We start from the raw sequence: 18,459 nt of genomic DNA, 5'->3' as shown, positions 1-18,459 counted from the left end.
CACTAGGGTTTCCTGACAGCTTCCATGGATTCAAATGGTGAGAGTCAGTGGCAGCAGCTGCGATTTCTTGATTCCCCCCACCCCTGTTCTGCAAGTATGAAGGATGGTCCCATTGGAATTAGACTGGATCATCAGCAGTTACCCAGCCAGGGGATATTCCTGAGGGTTCCTCTGACAAGCTAATGGGAAGAAGCTCAATAGGACAAGACAGGTGAGCATCCAGCAAGAAGGCGAGGGATTCTTCTGGTCATCTAGTCAGCACCATGGACAGAGAATGGGCTAAAAAAAGGACGCAATAGCAAATTTAGATAAGGCATTGTCCCATTGCCCCCATGGAAGGTTCATCTAGAAGAGGATAGAGACGGCTATTCTTATTGTAAGAGGAGCTCTGAAGTTCGACTCGGTGAATCTGGGTTCAAATGCCAGTTCTGCCACTTACTGAGCCCAGTCCCTTCTCTTCCCCTCTCCACGAATCAGTTTCTTCTATGAAATAAGAGCATTGGACTAAAAGTCCCATGAACTCTAAATCCATGAATACACACCCATCTAATGTGATAAACGTTCAGGTGCCCAATTTGTTCAAGGATATAAAAACCGAATTTAAAAAAAAAAAAAAAAAAAAAACACTCCTCTCCGCCCTCCAGTAGCTGACATGGAATCTGCTGTCTGTGCCCCAGAGCCCTTTGCAGCCACCATTTGACCCAGAACTCACCTACCTCTCCTCCAGGGCCTGCTGCACTTTATTGTGCCCGGAGTAGCTCTCCTGGTGACAGGCCCACCCCCAAGATTCAAAGGCTAAGTAAGTCTCAGAACCCCTCCCAGCCCTAATCAGCTCTACCTCAGGGACCCCTTTGGTCACACTTGAGAGGCCAAAGCCCGAAACTGCTAGGACTTAGTGTTCCTACCCCCAAACTTGAGTCCCTCTAATCACAATATCATACTGCACGTGCACTGGATGGCAACAGAGTTAAGTGCCATGGGAAATACATTTGAGTTAAAAAGATGAATTTGGCAGGTAGCTTTAGGAGTCTTTGTCCAGGACCAGGTTTTCCAGACACAAACAAAAGCTCCACCGGTACAGCTGAGCTACAATCTAGTTCTACTGAATTCTTGGTCAACTACTATAGCAGAGAATCCCAGGATGAGAGCTAGCTAGGCAAGAGGAAGGAAGTGAGTGCACTTTCTGCTTTATGTTCCAGGAAGTGATACGGAATTTGGTGAAAAGATACGTCGCAGCCATGATCAGAAGCTCCAAAACAAATGATGGGCTGACAGAAGAAAATTTTAAGGTAATTTGAGCTTGCCAATGATGTTTGTCACCACTGAGAGCCCAACTTATTCCTCTGTAGTCTGAGCTGTGGGAGATGACCTATCTGTACATAAGGAGACAGCTAGAATTCACAGGTTCCCTCAGAGAGCTCCACAGTTCAGCAATGAGTAGATATTTGGGCAATACCCATCTCACACCATTCTGCCTCCAAAAACATCACTTTACCACCTGTTATATATGCTACCATTATCGAGTCATTCTTTTGAGCCTTAAATGCATTTGTTTCTGTCTTCATGAGTCCTGGTTGAAATACAGATACCTCTAGGAAGGTAGAGCTGGACCGAGAAGGGGCAAAAGAGAGACCAGTAAGGGGCGTAGAAAGACGCCAAAAGCCAATTTTCCAATTTCAGAGCCAGCCCTGTCCTGAGAATGACCAAGATTTACATTTTTAGCATTAGGAAGTGTATCTCTAACATTTCTTAGGCTAGCCATTATACCTCCCAGACTCTCTCTTCCTCTGTAAAATGACCAAAGGTCTCAACAAACATCACCTATTCTTACCACTCTAGGAGCTAAAGCAGGACATCTCCAGCTTTCGTTACGAGGTGCTTGACCTCTTGGGCAATCGCAAACCCCAACGAAGGAGCTTTTCCACGAGCAGCACTGAAATCTCCCAGAAGGATGATGCTAATGATGGTAGCGGGGGGGAGAAGGCCAAATCCAAAAGCGTCTCTTTCAACCTAAGTGGCAAAAAAAGGGACCACAGCTCCTCAGCCCCAACCAAGTCGGCTTCCAAGACGAGTAGCGGGGGTGCGACCGCTGCCCCCACTCCTCAGGTTAAGCCCAAAACTGGTGGGTCAAGTAAGCACTCCTTTATGAGCAACCCACTTCAGAAACTGTCAAGCTCCAAGAAAGAGTCTTTCAAGAGACTGGGTCTCTTGTTCTCCAAGATGAACGGGCATCTGGCTGAGCCCAGCGCAGAGCCCATGTACACGATTTCTGATGGAATCATTCAGCCCCGCTACACATGGCAAGAGAGCAGATATTCCCACATGGATCCAGAGAGGGGAGAAGCTAGCTGTTCGAGAAGCGAGAGCAACCTGTCCGAGGCGGACTTTGGTGGGGGTGCGTGTGCCCCCAGCACCAGCGCAAGGGCCTCTGGGCAGAGCAGCGAATGCCCTCTCGCATCCTCCAGTTCTCTCCACTGTGCATCCAGCATCTGCACATCCAACTCCAAACTGATCGACTCCACTGAGGATGTGTTTGACTCGTGGGGGGAGGCTTGTGACTTGCTTATGAACCGATGGAAGGATGGACAGGAAGAACATGTTACAACGCGACTCTGAGCTAAGCCCACTACCCAACTCTAGAACCGGGCAGGTTGTTTGTCTCTCTTGGCTAGAGAGGGTGGGGTGGGGGAGGGGGCTCTGAATCATAGCTCCCTCGATGCCCTTAGAACCCACATGACACTCCCACCCTGTGGCTTTCATTATTGCTTCAATGTTTGGTGAACTGGTTTTGTTTTTGCCATTTTCTACCTATAGATGCTGATCTCATCTTTGCTACCTAAAGGGGTTCCCCGGGAAGCCCCAGAGCTTAGGGGTCACATCTGTACTTGCTAACTCTTTGCTCTGCTTTTCCTGTCTCATGTCCTCTAGGCCCCTTCCCACCTCTCCTGTCTTTTCTCCCCTCTACCACCAAAAAAACTAACAAAGAAATAAAACAAGTCCCAATGCATAGGAGCTCCCAGCACAGTCCCACTAGGCCCGGCTGAGGCCGACTCTGAATCTGCTCTTGCTGCTGTCCGCTGTCGCCCAGAACCAACCGTCATCAGAAAAAGATCTCGTCCAAGTCTGACAGAGCATCCGTGTCCCTTTAATTGGCTGTTTTCTGAAAACAAAAGAATAAAAAAAAAAGCCAGCAACACCACCAGCAGAGTGCATACTTGGGGATCCCAGGCCAGGCAACTGCAGCTCAGCTGAGAACAACCAAAAGTCCAGATGCAGAAGATAACCCAGATCCAGAACCAAAGGCCACTAGTGTGTTGGGAACCCTAAGGATGTGCTTTCAGAGTCTCCACCAAACCCCGGCGGGGGGGAGAGGCCCAGATGCAAGTACGTGGTACTGGAGCAGCAGCTCCCCCCAAACCCAATTAACAAATGCTCTGCCAATGACCCTGGCTTCAGTATCAGTAGCAAAGTTTCCAACATCTTAGACATGGTGCTCTGATGGGCAAATGTATTCTAAGCAACTTTTCTTTCCCATTCTGTTTGATGGTACCAATCCCCACCTCTGAGCCCCTGTATCCAAGGCTTTGGAAGAGAAGAGCTACAGTTGTCCCGGATCTCACTCCACTTCTTCCGAGGGGGCTGTGTGGCTGGATCAGGAGCAGAAAGCCCCAAGCCTAGACTCCCTCGACAACTGTTCAGTCACATCGCTGTTTGTGCACAGTTGGGAGCTTTCTTTCTAACCCTGAGGCCTTATATGTGGGCAAACATTAACTAGGCTGGGGACACGCCAGATCATAAGACACAGCAGGTGCTTTGACTTCAATACCCCCACTTTGCATGGCCACCTCCCTCCCTGACTCCTGGTCTGCTTGGAGCTTGGGAGCATGAAGCACCAAGGGTCAAGTTTTTCCAGGAATTATACTCCAATGAGCTAGAGCAGTCGCCATTACCAATCCAGCTGGATTTTGTCTTATTTTGTCCTCAAGACCCTTCACAAAGTTTAGGGCCCAAATCCATTCCACGTCCAGATGTTAACAACACAAAAGCATATTCCGTTCCCCACTATTAAATCATCAGAACACGACTGTATAGAAACTTCATTAACTGTCCTTGAACCTTGTTAAGGAGCTTAATTCAACTTCCTGCCTCTCTCTTCTCTGACCCCAAATTTGGCTTAAACTCATCATCGTGACAGACACCTGGCGGGTGAGCTTTGTTAACCCTCAGCGTCCTCACCTCTTTAATGGGCATAGTAAGACCTGCCCCAGATACCTTTGCCAGATGAATGTGAGAAAAAAGTGTTTTGTTCCGATTCAATAAGCATCTCTTTAGCACCTGTATGACAGTGTACTAGGTACCAGGGATGGGCCAGGAACTGGACTAGAGATTTCCCTGGCAAAGGAAGCTCCCTCCATCAATGCTCTTTGAGAGAGTCTCTTAGAACACCAAGGGGCCCCAAGTCAATAAGTACATCAGAGGTAGGCCCTGAAGGCGAGTCTTTCCACTTTCAAGGCAGTAGGGGAGAAGATAACACAAAGCAGTCCCTGTCCTCAAGGAGCACGTGTTCTACACTGACTAGAACCATTCTTAGCATCTCAACTCCATGTCACTATTAGGCTGAAAAATCTCCAAAGAAACTCCTGAATGGGGTCTACAGAGGCACTTGTTGGCCAAGGACCCTCCCCGAGTCCCAACCATTGCTCTGAGGGAACAACAGGGGGTGCAGAATTCCAAGCACAAATGCATCATCTTCAAGAGGGTCCCATGCTTAGCTCCTCGCTTCTAACTGCAACCTATTTCAGACTTTTTGATGCAAGGTGCATTCGTTTGGCTGCCACTTTATCTCAATGGTGAGGTGGGAACTAATCTAGGACAATAGTGCGCCAAGGACTCTGCCGTGCCATGCCATTGGGGGGAGGGGGGAACCTCTGCTATGCCGACTCCACATGAACTTTAAGTGAACAGCCCGAGCGCAAGAACTCAGCCCAAACCACAGACCCCTGGTACTTCAACACTAATTGTGAGGGAAAACTTAGGCACTCCCCTGTTTAGATCTCCATTTGTTTTACCAATCCAATCTAGTCCAATCCAATGAGTATTTATAAAGCTCCTTCTACAGGCAAGGGACAGTGCTGAGCTAAGACAAAATGGTGGAGTCCCTGGCCTCTAAAGAGCTCCCATTTCACTAAACTGGGTTTCAAGACCTGGAAGCGTGACCCTATTCCAAGTACGGGGACTGCACACATTCCAAGGGTGCGATTCTAAGGCCCCACAGGCTCCAACTAGAGCCCTGGTGGACGCGAGGCAGCCGATGAGAGTAGTCAATAGCTGCACACGCATACATCCGCCTTCTGTGACCATAATACTAGAACGAGTTCTATGTCCCCATTCCCCACTTTGCTGATGTAGAAGCTACCATTTGGTGCTCCACTGTTGGCTTCAGCACAGAGACATTGCCTCAACTGTGTCCCCAGTAGCCCATTTATTCTTTCCCTACCTAAGTGACTTATGCCTTGCTTTGTTTTTTGTGGAACCATTTTGTCCACATGGCGCACCCCCACCCACCCAAACCTACTCTCTAACATTTTGGCTCCTCAGTCCCTTTCCCTGATCGCCAAGGTTTTTTTGTGGAGGAGAGAGGCGAGAGAGGAAGAATGACCTTCCTCTGGAAAGAAGCAGCTTCAAAGTCCTTCTCACCAAAATGGGTACATGCAGTGGAGTGGAATATGAACTTTAGATCTATCAAGGTTGGAAATTGTTGGCTTTATGAAAGAAAAAAAGGAACAGAAACAAAGCACTCGGGTTAGAAGCAAAGGATCTTAGCTGAAAAAAAGAAATCTGCTAACTTTCAACAAGACATTCATGGATAACGCGAGTATGAATCGTGCAGCTGTACCTGCCTACTTGAGACGTGACTGCGTGTACTAGCCTAGGATCGCTGCGATGCAGAACGTTGCAAAGGGAGGGATTCATCCCCAGCCAGAACCCTGAGCTCCGCTTCCAGTTTAATTCCTGCCTCCTCCCAACAGTTTGGGGTCTTTGCCCTTCTGTATTCTCTCCGCCTCAGTTCATATTCCACTTTCTTCTCCTAACAGTATAGGGTGTACACTTGTACGTGTGTGTATGTGTTAGTGGCACTTGAGAGCCACATGCATATTAAAATTTTGATTATTGAAATATAAAGTGAAACGGGTTAGCCTCATGGCCTGGAGAAGTCTAAAGTAGACCGCCCATTGTGGAGTGAATGAGTGGTAGCAATTTGGGGGAAAGCCCCCAGCTCAGCCTGCACGGGATGAATATCTTTGCCTGAATGGATGTAATAGCCAAGCAGTTCACATGGCCAAATGGCTCTGCTGACTCAGCAGAAGTAAAGAGAAATATGGCTTGTCTCCCCGCATTGTTCTGAGATCTTACCCTAGGCTCAGCAAAGCGCACAGCACGGTTCCCAGACTGAAGCATCTTACTCTCCAGACCAAGGCATGGCAAACCCTCTGTAAGCACACAGTTAAAAGGTTGAGCCTTCACAAGTCATCAGTCTCAACTGGCTGAACTTTGTCATCCGTGGAACACTTGGAAAGACAGGGACGAGGGCACTACTGTGCAAAGAAGTCTGTGTCTTGAGACAAAAACTTTGAAAAATTACGAACAATTTGAGGGAGGGGTCTTTTCCTCCTTCAGGAAGGAGCCAGGGATGTTGCAATATAAACTTATGCCGATAATCAGGTCAAAATGACTGCTCATTTCAAACCGGATCAAAGGTCAGACCAAATGTGGGCCGGGTTTCAGATGATGGCCAAGGTGAGCTCTTACCTTTTGGCAACCATGTTGCGGTATCATGTAGTATCAGATGCCATTGGAAATCCAGCCCTTCTCAGGGGCTAGTTCTCTAGATATTAAGGTTTGGGTACTATTGATTAGAAGAATCGCAGAAGAAAAAGCTAGGCTTTGGTTAGTGCTCCATATGGGGGGAAAGGGAGGCACTAAAGAAATGGAGGTCCACGAAATGTTTTCTAAAAGGTAAGGCTCCAGAAAGTCATTATCATTTTTGTCAATCCAGCATTCAAAAGCCATTTCTACTTTATAAATTAAGCACTAATATGGCTTTGTTCTCTACAGCAAGAGATACCCAGGAACATAATAGCTACCAACTAGGAGGTATCTATCCCTCTTCCCCAATTGCATTTGTGCTCCTACTCCCAAGGCTTGATTTATTAAGTTATTAAGTTAATAAATGTTCAAACTAGGTCTGGATTCCCCTTTGGTTGTGACCCTCCCAACCCGGAGCAGACTGCTGGGATTGGAAATCTCCATCTTGTGAAGCGTGCGACTTGATTTTTTAGAAACAACCAAATGTCACTGTGAGACGTTTGGTGGATAAAATGGGGACAGTAGACAGAGAGTTTGGGTCCAAAAGGAGGTATAGCTAGTAAGTAACAAAGCTGTTCTTCTTGGGGGTGCTCTGCAAGTCATCTCCAAAATGCCAGCATAGCATCAGAGGCAAAAACGCACTATGCTTCAGGAGGATTGCAAATCACCAGAGCCTTGTATTCCTCAAGTTTCTGTTTAAGATTGCTCTTTTAATATACAACTAACATTACACACACGGGGATTAGTTTCCCCGTGCTGATCAGACTCGTGGAAATCCTTGGGAACCACCTAGATCCTAGGCAGGAAGAAGAGATAAAGTCAAGTGGAGGCTCAGGGCGAAATGAAATGGGAATTATTGGGAGGAAACCGATGAGTTCCCAGAGTAGGAAACTCAAGGGCAGAAAGAAGAGACCAGTCCAAAGTAAGAATCGGAATCCTCTTTACACTACACCACGTTGCCTCCATTTATAGTATCGGTGACCAAAAACACGACCCCTCCCCCTCAGTATTTTGTTTTTGCTTTTGTTTCTTGTTCAAAAATAAAAAAATAAAAAAAAGAAAGAACAGAACAAAAGAACTTAAAACCAGCAGTAGCATTCAAATAGGTAGCTAATAGCCAATCCCTGCCCCGGAGTCTTTTTCTTCAAGAATTCTCCAAATGGGTTTGGAAATGCTTTCTCCTCTTTCAATAGGACGATATTTTTCATCCTCTATGAGGCTAATTTTCCAGTCAGGAAGAACAAGAGAAGGGAAAAGAACAGCTAGGCTGTAGTTTCAAAGGCTGTCTTTCAAATTGCTGCCCAGAGAAAGACCAGGGTTCAGAAGGTTCTTAGCAGACTGATCCACCCTAGACTCTTCCTGGAATCACTAAGGCTAAAAATTTACCCAGTGTGATGTCAGAGATACCCAAAGAGCTGATCCAAGAACTGATCCAGTAGGACTTGCCACAGAACATTGGGACTAGTTTTCCAACAGCCCCTAGAGAAGAAGTTTGGCTTGGCCAGACCCAGAGAAGGTCCCGATTGCCTTACAGCATGGCTAGTCAGTCTGTTGCAGCCACATAGTGATGTACACCAGCAGCTTTTGGTGCTTAGTGGGCTCTGCTTGAGCAAACCAGCCTGGCTGAGAGGAGCCCAAGGGATAGTGACATCAGGTGCCACCCCCTCCCCCAACTCCAGCTAAAAGGAAGGGGGGATGGAAATTGATGAAACCTTGCTTCAACCAATAGGGATACCATCTTGTCCCTCTCAAGGCCCAACCCCACACCCACACCCACACACTCCAATGTGTGGAAGGGGATTTGAAATTGACACCCCTGACAAATCGGACTCTCCGGATGGAGCTGACTCCAGGGTTGTCAAATCAGGATTTAGGTGTTCCAGGTTCGGGGGTCGAGTTTTATTGATCTGTACGTTCATATCTTGTGGCCTGGGAAAGGGAGGAAAAGAGGCAAGGTTTCATTCATGAAGAATTCCCTTTTCCCCATTCTAGCTGTCTCAGTTTCACGGGCACATACAGAAAGCCTGTCTGCATGAACTTTAAGGTAAAACCTTAGCTCCCGAGCCCAATGATGAGGGAGAGGTCGGGCATGTTCATCTTAATGACAGCTTGGCATCATGGGCTACTCCTTGAAAAATCAACATGTCTCTTTGAGTAACTGTCACTTTCGTTTCAGTATACTTCCTGTAAACAGTGCAAAGTTAACGTCATCTTTAAATATAAGTGTGAACAAAATGAAATCTCGTAAAAGAAAATTGTTTATTTTGTGTGTATTTTTGGATTTGTTGTAAACCAATACGTGAAAGCAGCTACTTCCCTCTATTTGGATGCCAAGTGTTCCATTCCTTCCTTTTCTGATGTAAGCATTCATAGCTGCCTATTGATAATAAACATTTATGAATGGAAATGGATTTGACAAGGTGTCTTACATGGCAATTAGCAGGGAGACTCTTAGAAGGAAGCCCACGGATTGCACAGATCAGTAGACGTGGCCTGAAAACAGGAGGAGTTTCATGAACACTCTTCAAACATTCATTTTCCCCCCTTATACACAAAGCTCAAGTGTTGGGAGATTTCATTAGTATTCATGAAGTACTTTGGAACTCCAAAAGGAAGAACGCTATGGCCATAAAGCTGGATCACTGAAATATGAGGAAATTTCATAGACCTCATCTTAGAAACGTATCCCCGCCTTTATTGAGCACCCATGATGCATGCTCTATGTAAGTGACCGGGTCAGAATTTATGGACGAGACACAAACAAAATCCTCTTCCCCCTCTCTCTTCCCTCCTTCCTCCCTCCCGGGTTAAGCTTGGTACCCCAAGAGCAGTTGAGAGAGGCTAACAGTGTGTGTTGTTGCATTTCTTCACGAGAAAGCAGGAAGTCAGAACAAGAGACTAATTCAAACTAGAGCTTTCCCCATTAATTTTCTGGTTAGGCTTTTACAGGCTCCACAAGGCCCTGGAGGGCTAATTCATGTACCAGCACTAAAAATCACTGCCTAATGCATCATTATTCCAGAGACTCGGGGATCTCGCCCCTCTGGGGGCAGATGCATGCATCCTCTCATCCTGGACCCTTCCTGATTGTCCAGAGAAGCCCCCCCACCATGCTGCCTACCTAGCTGGGTGCCTTCCTCTAAATGACAAGCTCCACTATCGCCCATTAGCCACTCTCCTCTGCCCATCCTTCAGCTTATCAACATCCTTTATGAACCGTGGTACATAGATAATTGAGATCACATAATACAGAACTTTATAAAGGTCTTCCCATGTAAAGCCTCAATTGTCTAACAAAGAAGCAAGAAAGAAATGCTTATTACCTTTTGCCCAAAGAAGCATCGACTCTGAATGCAGGCTAAAATCCCGTGGCAGAGGGTTATAACTAGAAAGGGCACATTATTGCAGAAGGCTGATAGTCCTAAAGGGTTTTGAACCTCTTATGTGACCCCCCAGCCCCACTCTGGCTGCACTGTTGGACAGGAAGAAAAACACACATGATCTACTTGGCAGAATCACAGGGCAGTTTTGATTTGACACTCATCTTGAGGGGGTAGACAACTTTTTTTCCATATGACAGGAGTCAGTGTCTGCCACAAAGCCAGTAGTGCCAGACCAAAAGCTCTATGGCTAAGAGGACCATTGACAAGTTTAAATAAAAAGTTAACGCCACCTTACATTAACACGAACTCCACCACCACTAAATGGGAGGGGGGAAGCCCTCTTGAATTAGTCCCTGCATTAACTAGAATCAATAGATTAGAGATACAATGTAAGGGAGCCAAGATCAGCCAACGGACTAGTCAAGAAGTCAAGGTATCCCCACCTGAAAAGCAATGCTCAGTCATGTCCTTAAGGAAGACAAAGGCACTGCGGCGGTGCATCTGAGCTCAATGAGTTAGGATTACCCATGCTGCTCTTCTACTTGGCAATGCTTTTAGCCATTAACCTCATCCAAATGTTCAGATCAATGGAGTCTAACTATGTCTGATTCCAAAACCCTGGTCCAAAATGAGACAGCTGAAGAGAGAGGAGTTGTTTCCCTCCTCAAGAAATCAATAGTAATCATTTGTTATTGATTGTTTTTAAAAGAAAAAAATTACCAAAATATCAAAACTGAAAAGGATGAATGTATCACCAAGGAAGATGGGATTCAATTATTAAGAGTTATTCCGCCCAATTATATTCTAGTAAATCTGACAATCTAAGGAAAACATGAATAGCTACAAAACTCTCACTCTTTGAAGACATGATGGTAGATTTAGAGGACCCTAGAGAGTTACCTGAAAAAAATAGCTCAACGAACAACTTTGTAAGAGTTGCAGGATACAAAATAAAGCCATATAAATCGTCAGCATTTCTAGAGAATATCACAGAAACCCAGCAGAAAGGAAAAGAAAAATTCCTTTAAAATAACTGCAGACATTCTGAAATACTTGGGAGTTCACCTACCACAACAAACCCACAAACCACACCAACACAATGACAAAACACAAATGAAAAACAGATCTAAATAAGTGGAGCGATATTAATTGCTCATAGGTAGGCTGAACTAATATAATAAGTATGACAATTTTAGTTCAAATTTACTTATTCAAGGCGTACCAAACTACCATGGAAATATTTTACAGAATTAGGAAAAATGGTAATGAAATTCATCTGGAAGAACAAAAAGTCCACCTAGTTGTATCAGATCTCAAAAACTATATTACAAAGTGGTAATCAGCAAAACAATATGGTACCAACTAAGAAATTGAGGGGTAGGGATCAGCAGAATCAATGAAATACATAATATTCAATAGTAAGTGACCCAAGTTATGCAGTGTTTGAAAGCTAAACAGAGATATAACTAAGGTGGCTAACCATAGCCGTGCTAATGTCTGCACTTCATCTTTAGGAGTTAGTTGTACCCTCAAATAAGCTCCTTCCCACCACGATCCCAAAAGAAATCAACTTCCAATGAGTTATTTTACGAAACTGGACAAAATACTAAAATTCATTTGTAACAACGAAAGGTCTATAATCTCAAGAGAAATAACCAAAAAAAAAATAGTAATAAAGAAGGAAGCACACTTCCTAACTTTCAAGACTCTCACAAAATGGTAGTCATTAAAACTAATTAGAACTAATTAGTAAAGAACATCAGTACAACAGATGAGGTAAGCAATAATCACAATGAAACTCAGTGACCCAGTGTTGAATAAAGCCAAAAAAATATAAACCATTTGGGATGAAGCCCTCTATGATTAGAATCATCAGGGGAAACTGTTGGGTCATGTATTAAAAACAAACAAAAAACAAAAACAAAAACAAAAACAAAAACAAAAAAAAAAAAAGAGTCAGACTAATGGCTTACAAATAAGGTAGTAGATAGAGCACCAGGCCTGGAGTCAGGAAGACAATGAATTCCAATACAGCCTCAGATACTTATTAACTTTATGATCCTGGCCAAGCCACTTCACCCTGTATGCCTCGGTTTCCTCATCTGTCAAATGTGCTGGGGAAGGAAATGGCCAACCACTCCATTATCTCTGCCAAGAAAAGCTCAAATGGGATCATGAAAACTTGGGCATAACAAACAATCAGCAACAATAAACTGCATGGCAGAGCTCAATAAGTTCTAAATTTGTCATGAAAAAATAGAATCTCAAAATTAGGACTAAGCAGAAGATTCCTAATCAAAGGGTACAGGAGGCTCACAAAAGATGAGGCAAAATTTTGACAAAATAAAACTGAAAACTTTGGTACAACACCAGTGGTCCTCAAACTTTTTAAATAGGGGGCCAGTTCGCTGTCCCTCAGACTGTGGGAGGGCCGGACTACAGTAAAAATAAAAACTCACACTCTGTCTCTGCCCCTCAGCCCATTTGCCATAATCCGGTGGGCCGCATAAACGTCCTCAGCGGCCGCATCAGGCCCATGAGCCGTAGTTTGAGAACCCCTGCTACAACAGGTGAATCAGTGCCATGAGGAGAAACGTGAAAATGGCCAATTAAAGGGAAAGGTGTTTAGAGCAAACTTAAGAAAGGTTTTTAGACAAGAGCAGTAAGAAACTGACATAAGTAAACCTGAGAGGCTTCTCTTCCCCCTCCCTTCCCCACTAATAGTCAAGGATATAAAAACGAAGTTCTCAAAGGAACAGCAAAACATGAGCAACCCTCTGGGAAAATGCTCCGATTCACCAATAAGAGAAATTCAAATAAAACAGCTCTTGAGTTCCATCTCACACCCTGCAAGTTGTCAAAAGTAAAAACAAGATGGAAATAAAATTGGAGAAGCCCCGTGAAGAAGAGCACACATACACTTAGCGTTAACAGAAATGTGAAGTTGACTGACCATTTTCGGAAAACAATTTGGAAATCTGAAAAGAAAAAAACAAGTGACTTACACCCTTGGGAGTCCACTTACCAAGACAAACTGAGGGACCAAATGAACACAATTACACAATGCAAATAAAAGACAGCTCTAAACTGAAGTATTATTAATTGCTCTTAGATGGGCTGAGCCAATATAATAAAAATGACAATTTTACTTTTAAACTTATTCAGTGCCATACCAATCAAACTTATATCCTTTAAAGCGGGGATCTCATTGTGAGGCATGTACACCAACAGCAGCTAGTGGGGCTGTACATAGACCATTTGGCTTGAGTTGGCTCAATTAAGACTTGAATTGTACTCCACACTCCAAGACTCGCCATCTGGGCAAGTCAGTCTCTGTCTTAGTATCCTCATCTGTAAAATGGGGTTAATGATAGCATCTCCCTCCCAAGGTCATGTTAAGATCAAAGGAGATAATACTTGCAAGAAGCCTTAGCACAGCACCCATAGTAGATGCCATATAAATGGATATTCCCCTATTTCCAAGGTAAAAGACATCAAAAAAGACCCCAATACGCTAAAATATTTCTAGCAGCGCTTTCTGTAGTAACAAAGAACTGGAGACAAAGTAATTTTTCCTCACTTGGAGGATGGCTGAACCAGGCGTGGTAGACAAATACTCCAACCCTGTAAGAAATGATGAATGTGAAGAGTTCAGAGTGATACAGGAAGACATGAATGATGTGTTGGAGAGCAAAGTGAGCAGAAGCAGAACAGACGGTAAGAACAGTAACATAAACGAGAACACAAACACCAAAGCTGGCCGGGGATGAAAGCGGTGAAAACCAACAGAAGGGAGAGCAGGAGCGCTGGCCGCACACTCGGGCGCCACTTCAGTTGGCATGGGGAGGGTGGGATGTATCTGGAAATGAATGGGATGCTAAAAGAAGTGGGATGAAGAAAACTTTAAGACCCATGAGAAGCTCAAAAGGAGGCCAGGAAAAGGCAAAACTGTTAGGCCTCAGGGGGACTGCATTACTCCAGGACATGCTTAGACTCTAAAAAGCCAAAGAAAACACGAGGTTTACAATAAATACTCAAGCCAATAAAAAGGATATCAATATGTGTGTGTGTTTATGTGAGAGAAGGGGAAATTCAAAGAAAGCATAGGGCCCATGCCAAGCGTGACCAAGCTTGAAGGCGTCATAGAGTACACACAAGGTGTCACAAGCCTAAAGATGGGCAAAAGGGCCCAACTTGCTTCAACGAACGGAAGATGGTAGACAGGCTGACAAGTTTGCCAGTTATTTCCAGGTGGAATTATTAAGTGTGGTTTGTGAACACTTGGAAGGGAAGAAAGTGAATACCTTTGTTGTTTAGTCTTATCAGGTTCCCCCCTACTCCATCTGGAATTTTCTTGGCAGATATTAGAGTAGTTTGCCATTTCCTTCCCTAGCTCATTTGACAGAAGAGGAAACTGAAGCAAACAAGGTAAAGTGACTTGCCTGAGGTGGTACTGCTACTAAGTGTCTGAGGCCAGATTTGTTTTGGGGGCTTTGACTTCCCTGGGGTCACACAGTCTTGAGTGTGAGGCTGTCGGAATGACCAGTAACCGAGTCCAGGCTTTGCGGCACCACCTAGCTGCCATGAAATGAACCTGAGGAAAAGAGAATGGGTCCTTTAGGACCAAGTGGTGCCCAAGTACCTTCATCTCCTTTTGCCAGGACAGTTACACTCACCTTAGGCAAAGCTGCTTTCAGAGCCTAATGAATTGCAGAAATACACTTTATCCAGGCAGCCAGAGACTTGTATGTGGCCCCAAGGTAGGAGCTCTCGGATTTTCCATGAAGGGGGACAGAGCTGGAACCTTTTAACCAATGCGGCAGATGAACAGCAGTTGGTAGCACACTTTTAGAGGCAGGGGCTCTGCTCCCAGAAGCCTGGGCACATCAGGTGACTCCTCATGCTTTTTCCCCACTTCTTTCCCACGTATCAAAGACTTCCCTCCGGCCCATATGACGGGATTACTGAAGTCCAGTGATAGTAGGCCTGGAATACTGACGATCATATTACTGAAATCCAGCTATGCTCAGTCCGTCATGATATCCACTTATGTGGGTCTGGAACTCTGACCAACCCAACCATTTGCAAAGTATGATTAGTGGAGCAACTGGACTCTGGACAGCAACATAATCGATGGCTTGGAGAAAGACATCTACAAATAGGTTTCTCACATCAGCATCCACCAGGAAGCACACAGGCCCGTTTCTGCTTTTCCAATCTTCTTCCACTTTAATCTCCTCCACTCAACATTCTAGCCATACTGGAGCATTCTGCTAGTCCTCCTCACATCTTCAGACTTCTGCATTGGCCATATGCCATGTCTAAAATACCGTCCTTCCTCACTTCCACCTCATAAAATCCCGTCCTTGCTTCCATATTCATCCCCAGAGCTTCTTGCAGGAAGCAGGGACTTACCTGGTCCCGTTGCCCTAAGGTCCTTTGGTACCCGCTTTGGATGGCATTTGGATGTCCATTGCAAGCCTTAGAACATTTCCCCCTCCCCACCCTTAGTTAATGTAATCACACATATGAAGTTTTTTGGGGTTTTTTTGTTTTTTTTTTTTTTTTTTTTTAGCAAAAGTCAGAATGCCTCTATGCCCTGTAATCTATAAGATATGAACCCTTTTGATTGGGCAGCAGAAAAACCTGGCAGACAAACCTTGGGAGGCTTTGTTGGGGGAGGCTCTTCTGGCAAGTGGAGAGGAGGAAGGTTGGGACCTTCTCCCCACCATCATCAGAATTACCGGATGTGCAAGAGAGAACGCATCTATATGGATGCAGACATGCAGCCAGAGAGAAAAACCCAGTTACCAAAAAGAAAAAGGCAGCTGCAGAAGTGTGTGTGTGTGTGTGTGTGACACCACTGAGCAGTTCACCCAGCAGAAACCCTGTACCTTAAGGAGAACCATATAAGAAACCACAAATAAAGGATTTGTTGGCCAAGCAATACCAGGAGTCAGGAGTTACCGTTTGCCACAAGTGCCCCATATATTTGCCTTTCTACCCAACGTATTCTAAGTTTGAGTCAGTTCTTTTCATGGATACTACTCAAAGGAGAGCGACTCCCAATATTTTGGGAATGGAGGAATATTTTGTACCAATTGTTATTATACCATCTTAGGAAATTACCTTTACTAAACTCATCTTAACTCCGGGCTGACTTAATATGAACCACGCTGCTAAAAGCCACTGACCAATATTTTTGGAACTTTCTCCACTAGTGTTAGAAGTAGGGCTCTAAGCATTAGCTCAGAAACTAAAGGAACAGCCGCCCTCTGGAGCCCTGAACCACAAGTACAAGCTGGGGGAGTAGTCCAGAGGGGGTTACAGAGAAGGCCCCAGCCCATCTACAGCTGACATTTAGTTACTGAAGTGACCTTATTTACCAGGCGCATGGCCATGGAGTTCATGCCACTGGCCTAAGCACTAGACTGGGCCTACCTAGCCATCACAAACCCTATCCCTCCTCCTCTCTAACTCACCCAGAAGAAAATCTCCTGTGCCACCTGCACCCAAAGAGTGACTGCCACCAATCCACCCCACCCCCAACCCTGCCTTACCTGCTTGGAGGAAGCTACTTACGGTACCTCCTTGCCTGTTTTCTCAGGCGATGACGTTTTGTTTTGGTTCTAGTGCCAATGCCATCTCTGGAGCCATTGTGTGTGAACGGTCTTGGAGATGGCCCAGTCCCTGACGTCAGTTGGCCACACCAGTAGATTGGCTGCTGCTTACACATCTCCTTGTGTGGTTGCATATCCCCCATGCCCTCCCTTTCCAATTTATTTATTTGAGGGAAATTTTCTTCATGCATACCAGGGGGTAAAGACAAGTAACGAGAAACATGGTTTTGATCACCATCCTGCTCATCCTCACCCAGGACTAAAAACGAAAATTTCCAGTTGGCGCGCAGCCATTCTCCCTTCCCACCAACAGTAGGTCGACCTCTGTTTTTATTCATTCTCATTCTCTCCTTCCCTTGTTCAGTTGCAGCCACCATCTCCGGACACAACGCAAGCCAGTTCGCCACGAGCGCTCTTTGCCACCACAAAAGAAACTCACACTTTGGCCATTTGAACGTTTTATTTGACTAGAGTGGGCAACAAATTAATTCTCTCTGGGAGAGAGACTTAAGGCACTCGAGGTGACAAAATAATGAAGTTGTTCTGATGTTCCTATAAGAACACTATGTGCCTTTCCCAACTTAGTACCACAAGCCAACACAACTCAATCTAAACATTTGAACATTTGTAGTAACATTTGAAAGCTGCGAGAGGTAACAATCGCCCTTTAGGGCAAGTGGAGTATGAGGCAAAAACTAAGGCTTGTGGGTCATGCCAACAGCCCAAATAACAAGTGAGACGGATTGAGTGATCTTTTTTGACAAGAGCTCGAAGCAAGTTTTTGTCCAATTCTACTGGGTTCACTAAGACCCAAAGGCTGTTTCAGACCAAAGGAAATCGCTGGTGTGACCCAAAGCCAGTCAGCTGATGTTAAGGGGCCTCAAGGCAGCTTGGGAGCAGACAAACTCCACATGGTGATGAGGTTAAACCTCAAGTCTCCACAGTCAGCACTTTTAATAAATCTTAATCTTTTTTATAACTAACATGAATCCAAAGAAAAAAACCATATGAAAGCCAAGAAAAGTGACACCGATTCTAATACAAATATTTCCCACAAATCATGGCAATGCAAGCAAAATGGCAGTGGGAAGACTCTGCTCAGCCTCACATGTTTGGAGGAGGATAGTGAGCTGTGCCAGGATTTGCTGAGGAAACATAGCTCACCTGGGGCACTTGACCAGGATTCACAGCACCATGGATTCGGGGGGAACTACCATAAGCAGACATCTGGTGCCATGGGGCAACATAGTGATAAGCAGGGACCATGGACACACAGGGGTCATATCCTTGCAGGGGAGGCTGGCCATAGGGCTCTTGCATAACTGGATAGTAGACAGGCCCAGAGGGTGGCGGTGGCTGCTCAGGGTTCGTGTAGACACCTAAAGGACACAAAGCCCAGAGAAGCGATTCAGATAAGCAGATGCTCCAATGAACTCCAAACCCCACTGCACGAATTAAAGGACACAGATCTGGAGTCAGAACACACGACGTACAACCCGACTGCCACTTACTCCTACTACATGTGACCTCGACAAGCCATTTCACTCCCCCAATCTCAGTTTCCCCAGCTGCTGGCCGAGCTGACAGGC

The 18,459-nt window shown here is 45.2% G+C and overlaps 2 protein-coding genes across 11 annotated transcripts in view; one reads left to right on the top strand and one right to left on the bottom strand.

The window, feature by feature from the left end:
• Positions 1-9,365, top strand: part of TRPC5 (transient receptor potential cation channel subfamily C member 5) — a 154,958-nt gene extending 145,593 nt beyond the window's left edge. Inside the window, exons 11-12 of the mRNA XM_074278255.1 lie at positions 1,200-1,289; positions 1,840-9,365. Of these exons, the coding sequence (XP_074134356.1) occupies positions 1,200-1,289; positions 1,840-2,616 (867 nt within the window). The 3' untranslated portion in view covers positions 2,617-9,365. The remainder of the gene's footprint in view (positions 1-1,199; positions 1,290-1,839) is intronic.
• Positions 9,366-17,311: 7,946 nt separating this feature from the next.
• LOC141548932 (UDP-N-acetylglucosamine transferase subunit ALG13-like) overlaps positions 17,312-18,459 on the bottom strand; it is a 32,087-nt gene continuing 30,939 nt past the window's right edge. For all 10 annotated transcript variants that reach the window (XM_074278251.1, XM_074278245.1, XM_074278243.1 and 7 more), the window contains one exon: positions 17,312-18,249. In XM_074278251.1, coding sequence (XP_074134352.1) covers positions 18,055-18,249 — 195 coding nt within the window. In that variant the 3' untranslated portion in view covers positions 17,312-18,054. The remainder of the gene's footprint in view (positions 18,250-18,459) is intronic.

This window comes from Sminthopsis crassicaudata, chromosome X (genome assembly GCF_048593235.1).
Source record: "Sminthopsis crassicaudata isolate SCR6 chromosome X, ASM4859323v1, whole genome shotgun sequence".
Taxonomy (NCBI): domain Eukaryota; kingdom Metazoa; phylum Chordata; class Mammalia; order Dasyuromorphia; family Dasyuridae; genus Sminthopsis; species Sminthopsis crassicaudata.
Note: the sequence above shows the minus strand (reverse complement) of the source record. Positions and strands in the feature narration are given on the sequence as shown.